Source organism: Haliotis rubra, unplaced genomic scaffold (assembly GCF_003918875.1).
Source record: "Haliotis rubra isolate DU_JTF1 unplaced genomic scaffold, ASM391887v1 Scf522, whole genome shotgun sequence".
Classification (NCBI taxonomy): domain Eukaryota; kingdom Metazoa; phylum Mollusca; class Gastropoda; order Lepetellida; family Haliotidae; genus Haliotis; species Haliotis rubra.
Genome location: NW_025767216.1, coordinates 766,649 through 786,136, shown reverse-complemented (window position 1 = coordinate 786,136; position 19,488 = coordinate 766,649). Strand labels below are relative to the sequence as shown.

Here is a 19,488-nt window from a genome sequence, read left to right as displayed (position 1 = left end):
ACCCATGTAGGTAATAACCAAACATTTAGCATTGCAGGTTAATTCAGCATCTCGGAAATGTGGTGGCCTCCTACTACTGAGTTTCAAATATCTCAACTCAATAATGTTTTCCAGAATCTACCAAGCACATTTGAAGATTATTGTTGTAAGATAAATTTCTTTGCATTTTTTTTTCATTTTGTTTTGAAATCATGAATCAAAGTGCCATATTGACCATACTGTATACACATCAAGCATGTTGAATCTTACCTGCTATGACTCAAACGTAAGGATCAAAACCGTGACAGTCCTACAAAGGATGCGGCTGTCAGTCCTACAAACATCAATATACCATCAGAACACCCGTCAATCTGTTTCCAATTCTGTCTTGAATAATTCCTGCCAATGGTCCTGAAAAAGTCCGTCATTAGTTTGGTATATTTGTAGCTGTTAGTCGAATTTCATTTTGAAACATTTAGTTCTTTGAATGAACCATGTATTTCTTTTCATCATACTCTTTCCACAACAAAATTTAGTAAATATGCTCCATATTTAGTGTGTTTTCCTGTAATGAACTTCAACAGTGGGAACTTCAACATTATTTCGTGGTTGAGCATCAAACATTGCAGACAAATGTTTCAAAATACGGATGAACAGTCAGTTATGTATTAGGTGAGATACCGGACGTGTGTCCCTAATAATAACACAATGACCCACAAGGTTGTGTGTGGCAAAGACTTACGTGACAACAGTCTTTAGGAACCCGCACAGATACGTATACCTGCTCAAACCAATGTCCATGGGTATCACCTAATTGCCCAATCAATCAACCTGTAAGTAAAAGTTTACATCAGGAAATGTACAATACATAGTTCCTATGTGGTATCCTCCCAAAACTTCCACATCCCAAAACTTCCACAGCTTATAACAACAACATTTCTGGTTGACTGCACACACTATGGCATACTGATTACCTCAGTCTGTAATGGTTTAACCCATTAATCAGTAGTGAATACAAACAATCCCTTAGTAATATATTAACAAAAATACATATCTTTTCTGGTTTGATATAACGGTCTATGTAGAACATTTTATCGAACTTATGTCCTATAGTGTCTACGATTTCACCCGCACATTTGACAGTCATAAACCCTGTCACTCTGTACTGTTGTTGGAGCAAGTGGACGGTTCTGTCTCTGATGCACCTGAAGAGTCTGGCGTAGAAGAACACAACTGTGATAATGTTGTTACTGTAGTGACATTATATACCGTCACAGTGTCACTGCCGTAACACGCAGTTTATACATGACAGGGACATCCAAAATAAATATGTTGTCTATTGCAAATTCTTTAAACATGCTGAAATATCTGACTGACAAATGTCATTAAATTATCTTTAAAAGTAAACATATAAAACTGTCTATTATTAAAAATGTCACTACCGTTATTGTGTCACTACCATAACAATAATGGCAATGTGTATACCACACCATTATCGATTTCCTTATTTAATTGCCCATTTCTGGTGTCCCCCGCCATGATGTTGCTGGAATATTGCTAAAAGCGGCGTAAAACAAACTCAGTCAGTCAGTCCTTATTTAATTAAAATTGGTTATGTGTTTATTTCTGAAATTTGTAGTGCAAGTGTTTCGTAGTAGAGCTTCACGTAAGCATAATACAAAACATATTCTCGTTTTGAATGTTTTGCTACATATTACTTTATATTTGTAAATCAGAATTGAAAGGAATTGTTTGGCTTGTTGGCCCCTTTTAAGCAATAATATAAAATTTCAAAACCTATTAGCCATGTTATATTGTAAAACTACTTATTTTAATATACATGTACATTAAATGTACCTCAAGCTTGCATAATTCATGTTTTGTATATCTAGAATACTATGAAAGTAATCAACAACAGTTCAAGGTATAAATAACAAAACAAAATTTACAATTTTTGCCTACATGAAATATATACGAATTTATATTATATATATTTTCAGATTATATTAACTAACTGCTCTCTTCTCTACTAAAATCTCTACTCTGCTAAGTCAGGTGATTATAATTATCTGTTGTTTCAGTTCAGTGCACTTACTGGGCTATCAAGGGGGTGATGTGGAGTTGTTGTTTTAACAATGTGTGCTGGTATTGGGATGTGGAAGTTTTGGGATATAACCTATATATATATATATATATATCATTATATAACAAAAGCATTAAGAGGTACATTGAACAAGAATGTAATGGAGTAGTGCACATTTGCTCTCCGTGGTGAATGTGGCGCGAACAACAGAGATAAACCGTAAAGATATGAATTGCCTTCTCAAACGAGTTTGCCACACACGTAGTTTAACATTCGACCTGAACCTCTGCTCTACTCAAACAGCTAAAACGTATGGTTGTAGCCCTGAAGCAAACACTTACCGTACAATGAGAACGTTCCAAATAATGTTGACCCCTGCCACACGATACTTTGACCAAATCGCCATCAACCTCTTCCAGAATGGCCGGTGTAATGACCCCAGGTGAAGAGTTTAGATCACCACAGAGCACATCAATAGCAAATCAAGCAACACAAACCACCCATGCCTATCCACGATCAATGTCCTTTCTTTGGCGCTTCATGGTTTTGTTTTCCAACTGACATCCAGTGTTTTGTCCTTTATTCTTGAATGTGTCTTCTTCCTCAAAACGTATTACCGTTTGCATCTACTTTGTATAGTATTTCTGACGTGTCAAAGTGGTTCCTGCAAAAACAAGCAAAAGCATCTGTTCCAAAATAATAAAGTGATAAGACACGACGTTTAGGATAGTGTTGATTTCTGTGTTCATTTTCAAACATTTATTTGGTGATATTTCCAAGTAGGCCTCGTTTTGGAACGTTTGAAAATGTTCAAATATTCGTAATAGCCATACCCTTCCATTATCTTGGAATCTGCGTTATAAATGTAACTTAATCAAAGTATTGACATTAATGGAATACTGTGTATGGTACTTTATAAGGTACAACTGACATCACTGTATGGTAGCTATTGTCGGACTTCAAATGTCGGTAGTTTCCGCGTTGTACGTTTTGCATGACGTCAGAGAGACACGAAGCCTCGTAGTTAATGAAACTAGAATGTGATCAAGAACAAGACAGTAAACGTGGAAGTGAAAACTATGCAGGCTATGCTCATTAAAAGCCTCAGTCCAACAGCACCCCCACACACCCCCACACCCCACACCCCACACCCACACACACCCAAAAGAAGAAATCAAAAATATAAGCCCCCCTACGAAGCCTTCTCCATGTCATAGCGAATCACTGGTGCACGGAACTGGGCTCTGGGTTTTGATATCAGTTTATAATATTCATAAACGCTTACAACACCAAATACTAAAGTATGTTTATAATGTTTACTATGTATAGTCCAAAGGTCTGGAGGTATGTTGTATCACTGACACATGTTTCCATTACCATTTTACCATGTATAAATAATCACTTTCACTAAAATACATTCATTCACTACAATTTAAGCACCATTACGTAAGAATATAAATATTTCGTTTTATGAACATACAGTTCAAGCGAGTAGCACATAAGCCCTATATTCTCAAGGCTTCTTACAGTTTAGGTGAGCAGTTTGATATCGAACGTATATCGTGATATATATTTAGTAAAACAACATTAATGTCTTATATTTAACATCGAAGTAATGTGTTTTAAAGAAATTCATGAAAAATGAATTAAGAGACACGAGTCCTGAGAGAGATGGGAAGTGAGAGAAAAATAAATGTACACTGTGTGTGAGGCGCCTCCTTTCGTTTGGTACAATGACATTATACCATGGATGCTGCTTCTGATATTTTACATTATCGTGGATGTAGCGTCTGTTGCTTTAATGTCATAATACATTTTCAAAGACGCTGCTTGTACATTGTTTGAATGTCCTAATACATTGTCGTGGACGCTGCTTGTACGTTGTTTGAATGTCCTAATACATTGTCGTGGACGCTGCTCATGTTCTTTTAATGTCGTAGACTAATATGCTCCTTTAATGAATAAATCATGGATACTGATTCTGTTGTCTTAATGTCGTAATACATCAACATGGATTCTCCTATTGACTTAGAGACTACGTAAATTGCAAAGGATTTTGCTGATTTTCAAAACTAAATTTTATATTAAATACATTTGTATTGTTTTGTAACGTAACTTGATGATGTCAATATACATGTCAATATAGATGTAAGGGAAATTCACAGAAACAAACATTAATATCAGACTTTTTTCCAGAAGTGAGTTCATCTTTTTGTATTAATAAGATTCAAGATGGCGGCATGTACAAGTATATCTATCGATTGCCGATAGATTTTGTTTATGGATTTTAAAGAGGTAAATGTACATGTATTTTGCATTTTATTGTGCTAGTATTGAAATGTGTTCTCATTTGTATACTGTTTGTTTCCATTATCCTTTATTATCCATTATCTATGTCACCTAATGTATTGTTGTGCTATATTTAGATATGATGTGCTGAATAAAGGAATTGTTCAATATTCAATCGTCTTTTTTTTCTACCCTCATAGACATACCTATGTCTCAAATACAGCGATTCGACTCATCGGGATTTGACTGTATAAGGGATAGGGTGGCGTACAACCTGTTGTTCATATATTTACCTTCATAGTTTACGCGGGGCGGTGGGGTAACCTAGTGGTTAAAGTGTTCGCTCCTCACGCCGAAGGCCCGGGTTCGATTCCCGACAAGGGTACAATTTGTGAAAACTCATTTCTGATGTTCCCCGCCGTGGTATTGCTGGAATATTGCAAAAAACGGCGTAACACCATACTCAGTCAGTCATAGTTTACGCTTCATCACAATACACTGTATATCATGTATATGCAAAATCAACGAGTGATGGATGACTGTTACTGTGAGACGCTAATCTCCATTGTCCTGGATGTCGCTTTTGTGATTTTAATGTCCTAATTCATTGTCATGGATGCGATTTAGGTTGTTTGAATGTCCGAATAGATAGCGTTCCTTTGGTTTAATGTCCTGATACATTGTCATGCATGCTGTTTGTACATTGTTTGAATGTCACACAGCGTCTGTTGGTTTAATGTCCTGATACATTGCCATGCATGCTGTTTGTACATTGTTTGAATGTCCTAATACATAGCGTCTGTTGGTTTAATGTCCTGATACATTGTCATGCATGCTGTTTGTACATTGTTTGAATGTCCTAATACATTGACGTGGACCATACTTATGTTCTTTTAATGTCCTAAAAATAGTCATGGATGCCGCTTCTGTTGTTGTAATGTCGTAATACATCGATATGGATTCTCCTATTGAAATAGAGACCACGGAAATCGCAATAAATTTTCATAACTAAGTTGTCAAATTAAACATGCATTGTAAATAAGAACACCATATGTATTTGTATTATTTTGTGACGTAATTGGATGATGTCAATATCCGGGATAGGATGACGTAATAGTTTACCTGTATTTACCTGTATTTACCTGTATTTCATGTATTTACCTTTATATTTTACGCTTCATCACAATATACTAGTACATATCTTTGTTTTATGCACAATCAATGATGGGTGGATGACTGTTACCGTGAGACGCCAGTGTTGAATCTACAGGAGTTACTCTGGGCTCAGCACTTGAAGATCTATATCAATTCCCGTCCTATACAAACAAGACTCACAGATGATATGTTAATTATACCCTGACGTCATCCAAATAATGGCTCTGATCATTTTAACATTTCTTTTGTACAGAATATAAATATAGATATACACATGACGAGCAAAAACATTCAGCCAGGCCAAACTATATTTATAGGAATGTGGATTCCAAATGTTCTCAAATGATACTGAACTAATTGTAGAAATGCAACAGGAACACCAGCTTTGGTTCACAGATAGCATAAATATGCGTGCAACATTATCACGGGATGCATCTGGGTACACAACACAATATCCGTCACGGTGGCAGTCCAGAAGTCAACAGTAACATGCTATGGTGCATCTGTCAGCCTGAATAGGCTCATACCTGTTGGAATGCTGTTGGAGCAGGCCATGACCCGTCGCCGTACAGTTTGGCTGCAATGGAATCGCCAGGCTGCTCAAGTAAGTGTTCATGGTGTCAATCACTAGATCGTCCGATTCAAACTTGATTTCAGAACGCTGCCATGTGGCTGGAAAATTTCTGAATTAAGGGTTAGACAAGCAAGAAAGAGGCCTGTGTAATTATTGCAAAGTGTGTTCTTCGAATTTCGTCTGGTCAGTGTTTTCATGACCGATGTATATTTTTAAATAATTTCATTTGCTTTTTGTTATGTTCAGAACATTTTAATTTGATACCACATGTTACTCTTTCAGTAACCAGGTTAATTGAAGCACATGAGTTTCTGTTTGATTTATTGTACTCAACTACAAACAGGAATGATAGTTCGATACGTAATAGGTAAAACAATGGTATCTAAATTCAGATCTATACATATTTATATGTATCATGTTTTGAAATGAGACTTTCCCAGCTAAGTCGTCTCAGTTGTTGCTGTGTGTAAAACTGGGAGTTGGTTAACTAAGATGTTTTATCACAGTTGCGTGAGATGTTAATCTGAATTTGGGTTTATGCCTCTTTTAGCAATATTCCAACGGAGGACACCGGAAATAAGCTCCACACATTGTTCCCATGTAGGTAATCGATCTATGGTGTGACGATTGAACCACTAGACTTCCCGCTCCTCGTTTTGAGGAACTTGCCGTGGTCATTATTGAGATATATGTGTAATTTGATTTGCAGTGACACGCGCCTGAGTGAAAGACTGAATCACACCACTCATTGAAAATATGTCACTGAATGAGTGGGCTGTATTTATTGACATTACAGCAAAAAACATCAGCTCCTGGAACCTCAAAGCCCTGCTGTATCTGAAGCTGAGATTATGTCAGAGGCTATGCCAGAGACTATGTTTGAATAATAAAAATATGTTTAATATTATATCCTAAGATGTTTTCATATATGTACTCTCCGTCTTAATGGAGGAAATAAAGCACATGCATTCATTCATTCAGTCAGTCAGTCATTCAGTCATTCATTCATTCATTGGCCCCTCAAAGCATATTGGAGCATCAAAACTTGTTGGTACCTAAAACATTTTGGAGCCTCTATACATATTGGCCTCTCAAAACATGCTGAAGCCTTCATACATATTGGCTCCTCAAACATGTTGACCCCTCAAAACATGTTGGAACCGCCATACGTATTGGCCCTGAAGCATGTTGGAACCTCCATACGTATTGGCCCCTGAAACATGTTGGACCCATCAGTACATGCTGCTCTCTTCAATACATTCCCAACATCACACAAGCAGACAGTAGGAGATTGCTGCTGAATAGTAGATGTGGATAAGCAATAAATACATGAAAACGTCCTGCTGTTTAAGATTATACTCAAAGCCAACTTTCATAGACTCTTCATATCAAGCCACTTTTATTAACTAATTGCATATAATTTCTATTTCTCTTTTCAGGCTTTTATTTTACCCACAAAAATACAGAGAGGTTCGATGTGTATACAGGAATAATATATGCGTAGTAGTGAAAGAGATTATTTACAGGTCTTGTTTTACATTGTTTTACATCACAGACATCATCTAAGTCCAGATATAATGAATGCCACTAACAAATTCACGTTCATAACTTGTTTTACAGCGTGTTTACAGCGTGTTTATGCGTGTTTATATGTTTATATCAAGATATACATAATGTGTACAGTATGGCTGGACTCTGAGTGTCGTCTACGTTAACAATGTGTACAGTATGGCTGGACTCAGTGTCCTTTACGTTAACAATGTGTACAGAATGGCTGGACTCCGTGTCCTCTAAGTTAACAATGTGTAGAAAGCTACTATAATACAAACATTTCAAGTTCTGCCAGCAACACGATAAGGAGATTAGTAGTAATCAGGGAGGAGCATCTTGCTTAGACAGGATATAGACTAGTGTCTGTCTGTCTGTCATTCTGTCTGAAGTACCATCATCATAAAATAACCAGAACTTTCTTCTCTGCCATTATGGCGCTGTCCACAACGCTTTGTGTTGATCTTCAGGACCATGGGCGCCGGTTTCATAACATGGCATCATGGCAGTGTCTTTTAAATAGAGCTTTCTTCTCCCCCTTCATGTTGATATCGTTGGTACATATCTCTGTGTGTTCCTACTCACCACCATGGCCACCGGTGTCATAACATGGCATCATGACAGTGTCTTATAACTAGAGCTTTCTTCTCCCCCGTCATGTTGATATCGTTGGTACGCTATCTCCGTGTGTTGCTACTCACGACAGTGGCCGCCAGTGTCAAAACATGGCATCATGACAGTGTCTTATAACTAGAGTTTTCGTCTTCCCCGTCATGTTGATATCGTTGGTACATATCTCCGTGTGTTCCTACTCAGGACCATGGCCGCCGGTGTCATAACATAGCATCATGACAGTGTCAGTATAACTAGAGCTTTTCTTCTCCCCGTATGTTGATATCGAGGTACATATCTCTTGTGTTGTTACTCACGACAGTGGCCGCCGGTGTCATGTTGATATCTAGAGTTTTCGTCTTCCCCGTCATGTTGATATCGTTGGTACATATCTCCGTGTGTTCCTACTCACCACCATGGCCGCCGGTGTCATAACATGGCATTATGACAGTGTCTTATAACTAGAGCTTTTCTTCTCCCGTCATGTTGATATCGTTGGAACATATCTCCGTGTGTTCCTACTCACCACCATAGTACGCCGGTGTCATAACACAGCATCGCGACGGTGTCTGTAACTGCGACTTTCTTCTCCCCCGTCGCTGGTGTCATATCTCCGTGTGTTCCTACTATGGACAGTATCATGATCATGACAGTGTCTTATAACTAGAGCTTTTCTCCCCGTCATGTTGATATCGTTGGTACATATCTCCGTGTGTTCCTACTCACCACCATGGCCGCCGGTGTCATAACACGATTTCACGACAGTGCTTCGACAATCATCGCCTTTTTCTCCTCAGTCACGTTGATGTCGCTGCCCACTACAAGTCTCATGCTGACAGTGTCTTTATATACATCATGCACCCCGAACATCGGCCACAAGGGCTGACTGGAGTCTACATTGTTTAACGCCGACATCACCTTATTCTCCTTCACATCAATGAAGATAATCTTCTTCCTGGCGTCATCATAGACAACACCGTAGTGTAGTGTGTGTGATGCCCCTGCTGTGTTGGGGATGGTGTCAGGTAGATGTAACACAACCTTTCCCTCCTTCCAGGTTATCATGCATATCCCTTCATGAGTATTACACTGGCCGACGGTCAAACTGTAGGCATGAGGACGACGGGCTACGTAGTAAGTCATGTCCCTCTCTCCCTCAGCACAGACACCAACCTCCAGGATGAGTTTGCTCCTGTGAGTGTTTTGTCCAGTCCGACCCTGGTCTCCGTCTCCCAGTACTGTGGACAATCAGCCAAGGGGAGGGGGATAGTACTGCACGTGCCCCCGTAGTTTGTCAGTCTCTCTTTCCCTGCAGACCTGGTGTCAGACTTGCTGTTGATCAAGTCTCCCTCTGTGTTGATGTGGGTGCGGTTAAGGTTAATTCTATCTGTGTCATACTTCAGATGTATACCTACAACACATAAACGTGGATTAGATGCTCATGTTGTCAATCACTGGGTTGTCTGAATAATATGGAATATTGCTGAATGCAACGTTAAACAACAAACAAACGAGTAAAAGATAATCTTAAGAACAAATGATAAAAAACACAACAACGTAAAGGTCAGTTTTGATCACTGATTGTTATGTACAGGCCATGAAACTACCGTATCCCGTGATGGGATTCAAACCATGGACCTTTTGCTTGGAAGTCGGATGGCTCGTCCACATGGCTACAGGAAGCTGACAAAGCGAAAATGTCATATGTATATCATTTCACGCCCTGTCACATAAACATCGTATCTACTGAGTGTAACATTCTGAAAGAAGGTACAATAAGTGACCAGTCCAGCAAACACTAATCAGGTGTCACCGATTCAGAAGACAAATTCCCTCTAGGAAAATGTTGCTGTATCCCAAATATAGTCAGCATTGACATTGGGATCAGGATTTATGTTCAGCAAACTATGCTTGTCGTAAGAGAAAACTAACGGAATCGGGTGGTCAGGCTCGCTTGGTTTCGCCACATGTCATCGTATCACAATTGCTCATGCTGTCCATTTCTTGATTGTCTTGTCCAGGCCGCCGCCATATTGCTGGAATATTGCCGATTGCGCCGTTAAACAACAAACAAACAAACACTTTGTACGTCGATCATTAGCCAAGCAGTTGTTCCAAAACATTCTACTACAGAATACACTGGGTGGCTAATGTAGCCAAGCCCCCAAATCACCTCCATGATGTGACAATAGGTTCAGAGGCTGTAGTGTAAGCATAGATGGTAAATGGGTAGATTATGAACGTACAATTTAGCACCATCGACTTGTCCAAGGCGTCTGGTTTCAGCAGGTGAACATCGCATTCACTGAGCAACCCTGCAACATCAACATTGCCAGCACTTTGATAAAACAACATATTCATATCTTGTAGTGAATGTCAATATTTAAACTCAACACACAGGCCAACATTTTAGTGTTAAAACCTGACTGTTATCTGAACGAAGAAAGTAAAGGAACAAAGGTGACTGGACTTTACCAAGCATGAAATGTGTGGTTTCTGAGGCTTTCTTCACGATGTTTTCGTTCTCATCGATGCTCTGAAAAGATAACCTTAATCAGACTAATTGTCTGTAAGTATGTATGTCGGGACACATATGGGGAGGTAGGCGATAGGTATGTACAAATATCTAAATATTTTAAACTTAACTCGGAAAAAACATACAATGTACCGAATATGCCGTATATTTTATCTACTGGCACAGCGTTGTTTCTGGATTGCTTTACAATAGTCTGACAACCTTATAACGGCCTACGATGTGTAGTCACTATAAAAGTGTTATCTATAAAATTGTCCCAACTTCGTTGTCAACGAATACCTCAAAATAACTGAATGAGTGAGTCAGTGAGTTGCTTTACACATTTTTTAGCAATATTCCAGCAATATAACGACGGACGACACCAGAAATTGGTTTCACACATTGTACCCATGTGGGGAATCGAACCCGGATCTTGAGCGTGACCTAAAATAACTGAAGTTACCTTGTACCTCTTTTTAATAAAGTGAATGTTTAAAAAGCATATCAGTCTCAGTTTGTTAATTCTGATATAGCTTGCATGTATTTCGATTTTGGTTTTGTCTCAGTCAATGATCCTCTTCTGTTTTCCGATGTGCTGAATCAATGAATGAATGAATGAATGAATGAATAATTATTCCTTAACACCCGCATCAGCAATATTACAGCTATTCGCGGCGAGCGATGTGCTGTAGACATTAGATAGGTAATTATGGACATGTACTTCTGAAAACGGATTCCAAATGTTTTAGATCGTTGTCTTACATTTTAATTGGTTCTGGTACATTTAATTCTTTGTAGTCATACATACTATCTCATACGCTCTTCTTTAGCGGTTATGGTGCATTATATTATTTTAATTACCAAACTCACGTTCTTATATTTGATTTCCATCTCAGCTTTGAAGTCATGTTCAGTTTGAGTTTCCTTGTCTGAAACAACACCAGGATGTAAATACACCCTTTAAGAATGAATGAATAATTGGTGCTTTACGCCCCATCAGCAATAATGGGCATCCATAAGAAATCTCGACTGTAAAATTCCAACATATTATGAGCAACTGTTACTGTTTATTAAGTGCGTGTTTTTAAGTATCTAATACAACTCGTCTGACTAGACAATGGCATTGTGTCAATAACTACCGGTGCTTTAAGTATAATATTAGTTGTCTTTCGAGCAAAAACTCGAGTTGCTGAGAATGATGTGTCACGTGCTATATATCGGATTACACTTTCTCCGTAAAGTACAAATTCTAGTACTTTTGTTAGGTTGAGTCCAGCCGTGATTTGAACCAACACTCTCAGAGTCAGGCACCCGATCACATAAAGTCAGCGATCTAACCTACTCAGCCACCGGGGTTTCCATAGAAATGGAAGTCTGACAACTGGTAGACTACATCATGTACTTTGTGTATCCCTCTGACAAATGTGAATTGACACCGCCTACATAGCCGACAGCTATAAATAGACAATGTCAGTTTGAAGGATCGCTTCTTAGTACATTACGGATTCTAGACCCCAAACAGTCATAGAATCTGTAATTTACTGAGAACGTAATAGTCCCAAATACAACATAATACTATAGAACGCTGTCCCATTTCTACACGCAATAAAAATCAACTCTGATCACTTTCTAAATGGCATTGTGTATCCATAAGAATAGTGCATCTGTAAGCACTATAGAACGCTGTTCCACTCCTACACGCAATAAAAGGAACGTGCAATCATATCTCATATAAATACCTCTTGCATATTCTTTTTCCATGTCCTTGGTCACGACAGCCCCAAATCGTGATATGTTTGATTTCAGCTTTGACAAGCCGTTGGTGTTAAAGACAGCTGCGGGTATGTCCTGTGTTTGAGTCTCAACAGTGTCAAGGAAAGCCCTAGTTGCCTCCCTTACAGAACTCTCCAACTCCAGGAGGTCTGATTGTGAGGCATACGTGAGAACCTTGGTGACGTAGTCTAAAACCTCAGAGCATTTCTTCGAAGCTTCTTCACATGTGTGAGTACGGAGACTTGTCTTGGCCGCCTTCGTCTGACCTTCAAGATCAGTCAGAAGTTCCTTCTCTCGTTGGTCAAGTTGTGCTCGCAGAGTTCTAAAAGTATGGCCAATATTTTCTTTCAACGTGTTGTGCGTTGTATCTGTGATTTCGGTCCCTCGTCTGATATTCTGAATGTTGGACTGTTGGCGAGCTTGTAAGGTTGCCAGCTCAGTTTTGTGTTGGTCCAGCTGTTTGAGGATACTTTCAGCTACCACATCTAACTTCTCAACTTCATGATCTGCGTGATCTTCAAATCTGCATCTTCCACAAATTAAAATGTTACATCTCCGATCAAAAAGATAAAGAGAGTCATGGCTGTGGATACTGCAAGGGGTTGGAATGTTTGAGACAGCTGGTTTAAGGTCGCTGAGGTTTTGAAGTACATGTTTTCTGGTAAGTTTGAAGTCGCTGTGCATATTCTGGCAGTATTCACAGAGGAGCTCTTCACACTCCCGACACCAACACACAGCCTGGTTGCCGTCATCTTCGTGTGTACAGAGAAGCTCTGTGGGGCGATGTTGGACTGTCAGATGGAATATTTCCTTCTGTCTCACTGCGTCCCTTCTGGAGGCTTGTGTCTGTGAGGCTGACCTCCGTCTGACAAAGAAGAGCATGCTATCACACCAGCAGCTGCAGATGTCACACACGTCTCACACACAGCATGTAGACAGGGCAGTAGGTAGGGGGCGGGGCCTTTGAGAACAAACTGCTGATGATGACAGAGCACTTTCGGGAAGATGTCCATTCTGAAAGAAAGTATACTTTGATGAGTGATCTCTGTGATATTTCCCAGTAAGATTACAGAATACCGGATACACCTTCCGCCATCTTTGACAGCACGCGAGTTTACTTTTGGGTTAGGGTGAGGGTAGGTTTAGGTTAATGTTTAGCGTTAGGGTGACGTGACACTAAACAGTATGGCTGGTAGGTATCCGATATTCTGTAGGTGTACCTATTTCCCTTTATGGTGACATGGGTAGTTTGCAAACCAACATAAAGTTGTCACCCAAAGAATAGCGTTAACAAGCATCTCAATGTTTAATTTACACCGAACGTCAAATCGCTTATTGGGACCCAAGACATTTTTGTCCACAGTAGAAAGCTTTTAAAATCCTCCTTTCTGTCAGAAACTAGAAATATTCGGACCCGGCCAATATCTGTCGTGTTCATTTGCACAATTTATTTTGTTTCACACAATCCTAAACACTGGTTTGCAATCTGTAGTTACACCAATCATTATTTCACGTACTCGTCTACAGATAGATTTCGCGGAGACGCAACAGTAAAATATCAGTTTTTATCAAAGGAGGTTATGGTGACATGGAAGGCCTGATCGACATATTTCTTTCACTTATATTTCACATCCATTGAGGAATGTACCTTAACTCCTACCTTACATTTTGTAAAAGCTTATACCTGATGTTTTGCCAGACAGTTTAACCATTTTATCTGTCCCAACATTGCATTGTACGTTTGTCCAACTATTTTAAATAAGATATGTCACTGTGTCCTCACCACAATGTGTTGTTGAGTTAGACTCTGTTTAGATTCGAACATCTAGTCTCTGGCATTAACATTTTTTGCATGAAAATGGTTTTATATTTATGTTCATAAAATATAATAAAAATGTCCAGACGCATTGCACTTATAGATAGCAAAACTCATAAAGATTCGGGTTAGAATTGATTTTCAGCAACTCAGGTTTGCTGCACGAGGCGACTAACGGGATCGGCTGGTCAGGGTCGCTGACACATATCATCCGATCCAAATAGATAGTCATGATGTTGTACACTGGATTGTCTCCCGGTCCAGACTCAGGTTATTAACAGACCCAGGCCATAAAGCTGGAATATCACTGAGGGGCAACGTTACACAACAACCCCAGCCAAAACAACAACAATAACAACCAACCAACCAAACAAACATAATCCCCAAAACAACAAAGCCCATACAAACAAAACACACAATAATATCACACACACCAATGAACAACAAACAAAAGTAATACATTGCAACGGGCACGCGCATGCACGTTATTATTATGACCGAACTTACGTCAGTTCATTTGTGTTGTTCAGTGGAGAGGCCAGGCAGAAATTTAAAACAGAAATCTCACCCTGAGTATCATTTTACCAGCCCACCTCCATGTGACTCTCTATGTCCCCGAAATACTGGGCGACGCGCGGCATATCAACGTTATCGCCTCCCAGCATAGTGAGAGATCCACACACATTCTTTTAACTGCAGCATATACCATTACAGGGCAGTATTTTCAACGCGACCACAATAACTATTCTGCAATAATCGATCTTTTCCGTGCTTTTGATATCTTTGCAGAGCAAGCTGGTACGATTTTTTACATAACGTACTTTTAAACCAACACTACACGGTAGAGGCTTGTTTGTCCAGAATGTGACACAAAACACTGTGTCAGGGCGTGAGTCCGCCATCATCGTAGAACGAAAGTAGAAATTTCATGTTGTTACGTATCACAAATAACCAGGTTGTAAACTGTACAAATATTGTATTTGTACCTCCAGCAGTAACAACGTGGCATCGTGACATATACTAGCAAATGTTGGACCAGACAGATAACCGTGTACTGGCCTGCGAGATAAGAGACAGTTACAACACACCTACCTGGACAAATAACTTCCTTCTCTGTGGTACAAAGGTCACTTCCGGCAGATGACACGTGACTAACATACTTGAAGTGTAATCTATCTAGTGCATGTTTACATTGTTATTGCCTGACTACACATCCGCGCTGTTCATGTGAAGAGACACATGACAACGAGTGGGGGTATTGGGGCGTATATCTGGTGAATGAAACACAGCGTGTCTAATGTGTGTGTATCGTTCATCGTTATGTGCAAACAAACAGGTATAAAAGGTACTCAATATGACCATTTTCCCAACCATCTTGTTCCCACACAAGGGGGCGGTGGGGTAGCCTAGGGGTTAAAGGGTTCGGTCCTTACTCTGAAGACCCGGGCACGATTCCTCATATAGGTACAATGTGTGAAGCCCATTCCTAGTGTCTCCCGTGTGATATTGCTGAAAAGTTGCTAAAATCGGACTCACTCAATAATCACTCGCTTAGATTCCCGGCTCACAAAAAGTCTGACAACTGATAGTCTAGACTACAGACTTTGTGTAACCCTCTGACAAGTGGAAATTGGCATGGCTATTGCCGCCGAAAACTATGAATAGCCATTGCCATTTAGAAAGTTGGTCAAAAGTACTAGAATCTGTCCTTTACGGAAAACGTGTAATCCTATACATAACATGTGTAAAACGAAAATGCATTGTGCACGTGAACACCTTTGCTCAGTTCTTTAAACTGGTGTTGAGGAAAACTGACATGGCCATTAACAAGCACAATAAGGGCCCCCCTGTGTATGCGATGTAGTAAGTGAGTGCATAGTGTAAACGGGGAATGGCTGGGATCGGAAAGCAGGAGTATGTAGTTGGGTTGTGTTTGTTCTTTGTTTAACTCCGCACTCAACACTATTCCAGCTATGTGGAGACAGCCTGTAAATAATGGAGTCTGGACCGGACTGTCCAGTAATCAACTGCACGAACATCAATCTACGTAGTTGGGAACCGATGACATTTGTCAACCATGTCAGCGGAGTCAGCGAGGTCAGCGTTACACAACAACTCCAGCCAAAACAACAACAGTAACAACCAACCAACAGAATACACTTGATTTAAATACAATGTTTCCAATTTTTCCCATCATCCCATTGGCGGCCATCTTGGATTTCAAAATGGCCGCCACATTCAATAATAATGTACTGAACTTTGTCAATGCAGTAATCAGTGTGGAATGAAGAGGCTGACACACTGATGATCTACCAAGCCATCTGTGCATCTCAGCGAAACTCGTGTGACTCTGAACTTGTTTTCTTCTCTCCAGATACTGCATACGTATTAGCCCCTGAAACACGTTGGACGCTTAATTCATGTTGACCCATCATGTTGGAACCTCCATACGTATTGGCCCATCAAATATGTTAGAACCTCAATACGTATTGGCCCCTGAAGCATATGTGAACGTGCATACGTATTGGCCTCTGAAAAATGTTAGACCCGTAATACATGTTGGCCCATCAAAACATGTTGGAACCTCCATACGTATTGGCCCCTGAAACTTGTTGGACCCTTAATACATGTTGGCCCATCAAAACATGTTGGAACCTCCATCCGAATTGGCTCCTGAAACATGTAATAACCTGCATACGTATTGACCCCTGAAACATGTTGAAACCTCCATACGTATTGGCCCGAGAAACATGTTAGACCCTTAATACATGTTGGCCCATCAAAACATGTGGGAACCTCCATACGAATTGGCCCCTGAAACGTAGGAACGTCAATACGTATTGGCCCCAGAAACATTTTGGACCCTTAATTCATGTTGGCCCATAGAAACATGTTGGAACCTCCATACGTATTGGCCCATGATTGTTGGAACCTGAAACATTGGCGAAACACGTTGGACCCTTAATTCATGTTGACCGATTAAAATATGTTGGAACCTCCATGCGTATTGGCCCCTGAAATATGTTGGAACCTCCATACGTATTGGTCCCTGAAAATATGTTGGAACCTCCATACGTATTGGCCCCTAAAACTTGTTGGACCCTTAATACATGTTGGCCCATCAAAACAGGTTGGAACCTCCATACGAATTGGCCCCTGAAACATGTTAGAACCTGCATACATATAGGTCCCTGAAACATGTTGGGCCCTCAATATACGTTGGCCCATCAAAACATGTTGGAACCTTCATACGAATTGGTCCCTGAAACATGTTGGAACCTCCATACGTATTGGCCCCTGAAAATATGTTGGAACCTCCATACGTATTGGCCCCTGAAAATATGTTGGAACCTCCATACGTATTGGCCCCTGAAACTTGTTGGACCCTTAATACATGTTGACCCATCAAAACAGGTTGGAACCTTCATACGTATTGGCCCCTGAAACATGTTATAACCTGCATACGTATTGGCCCCTGAAACATGATGGAACCTCCATATGTATTGGCCCCTAAAACATGTTAAACCCTTAATACATGTTGGCCTCATCAAAACATGTTGGAACCTCCATACGAATTGGCCCTTGGCCAATCAAAAACATGTTAGAACCTGCATACATATAGGTCCCTGAAAACATGTTGGGCCCTCTCAATACATGTTGGCCAATCAAAACATGTTGGAACCTTCATACGAATTGGTCCCTGAAACATGTTAGAACCTGCATACATATAGGCCCCTGAAACATGTTGGACCCTTAACACACGTTGGCCCATCAAAACATGTTGGAACCTCCATACGTATTGGCCCCTGAAACATGTAGGAACCTCCATACGCATTGGCCCCTGAAACATGTTGGACCCTTAATACATGTTGGCCCATCAATACCTGCTGCTCTCTTCAATACATTCCCAACATCACACCTCCGTGGTGTAGTGGTTAGAGCGGCCGCCCGGAGAGCGGAAGGTCGCGGGTTCGATCCCCGACCGCGTCATACCAAAAGACGTTAAAATATGGTACTTTTTGGTCCCTGCGTGACACTCGGCATTAATGGGTACAACAAGGACTAGCCGGCTCGGAGTCAGTGTAATGTGTCTGAGTGGGGTATTCACGCTTCACTGCGGCTTGGTATCTCAGTGGGCTAGCACTATAAAACCAGCTTCAGTCTGGGCTAGTACAAGCAGTCGCACCTACACATGCACACGCATGCACGTCGTCACATGAGCAAAATATTCTCCTCACCTCACCTCACAAGCAGACAGTAGGAGATTGCTGCTGAATAGAAAAGATGTGGATAAGCAATAAATACATGAAAACGTCCTGCTGTATTAGATTATACTCAAAGCCAACTTTCATAGACACTTCATATCCAAGCCACTTTTATTAACTAATTGCATATAATTTCTATTTCCCTTTTCAGGCTTTTATTTTTACCCACAAAATACAGAGAGGTTAGATCTGTATACAAGAATAATAGAAGCATAGTAGTGAAAGAGATTATTTACAGGTCTTGCTTTACATGCACAGGCACCCATGAAGGGCCACCTTCTCGTGGTGGGTGCTGGGTCACGCTAAGCGCCCTTCAACCCCCCGTTGTGGACCCGGGGGGATATTAGGTCCACCAACCCGTTTGCCGTGGGTTGCGCCCCTGTGTCGATGGAGGACGGGAGGCTGATGGTTGAGGGCACTGGTTCCAGGAACAGTGTTCCTTTGCCCAACACACCACTTTGCCCCTTACTTCACCTAGACGGGTGGTTGAACTGGCCCGGTTCAATCAATCGGCTGGTCACGCCAGGCCCCTGTGCATAGTGAGTATTATTGCACATATTTGATAAAATATTTTGGTATTCCCAATTTTGGCTATCCCATTTTCAACTTATTCATGATAGAGTCCTATGCCAGTAGGCGGTGGCTCATGGGCCAATCTGACCTCTGAATTCTGTGTTACTTGGGAAAAGTGTCATGGGCCGAACCAGCCTGGCATTTAATCTTTTAGTCCTTACAGCTTTTCATGTTTTTATATCTTGAGTATAACACCCCTGTAGCCCTGGTGTTGTTGATTGGTTTCCGTTACAACATCGTCCATGTTGACACTCCATGGTGGGTGGGGATCAGAGGTGTTGAATGATATTACTCCACCATGGCTCT

General features: G+C 40.5%; 1 protein-coding gene across 1 annotated transcript; it reads right to left on the bottom strand.

Annotated features, from left to right (window-relative positions):
* Positions 1–8,925: 8,925 nt before the first annotated feature.
* LOC124252742 (E3 ubiquitin-protein ligase TRIM71-like) lies at positions 8,926–13,410 on the bottom strand. Its single transcript, XM_046686395.1, has 5 exons — positions 12,495–13,410; positions 11,626–11,684; positions 10,716–10,776; positions 10,487–10,555; positions 8,926–9,651 (listed from the first exon to the last, which is right to left on the bottom strand). The coding sequence occupies exons 1-5, from the start codon at positions 13,408–13,410 to the stop codon at positions 9,380–9,382; spliced, it is 1,377 nt and encodes a 458-aa protein (XP_046542351.1). The 3' UTR covers positions 8,926–9,379.
* Positions 13,411–19,488: the final 6,078 nt, after the last annotated feature.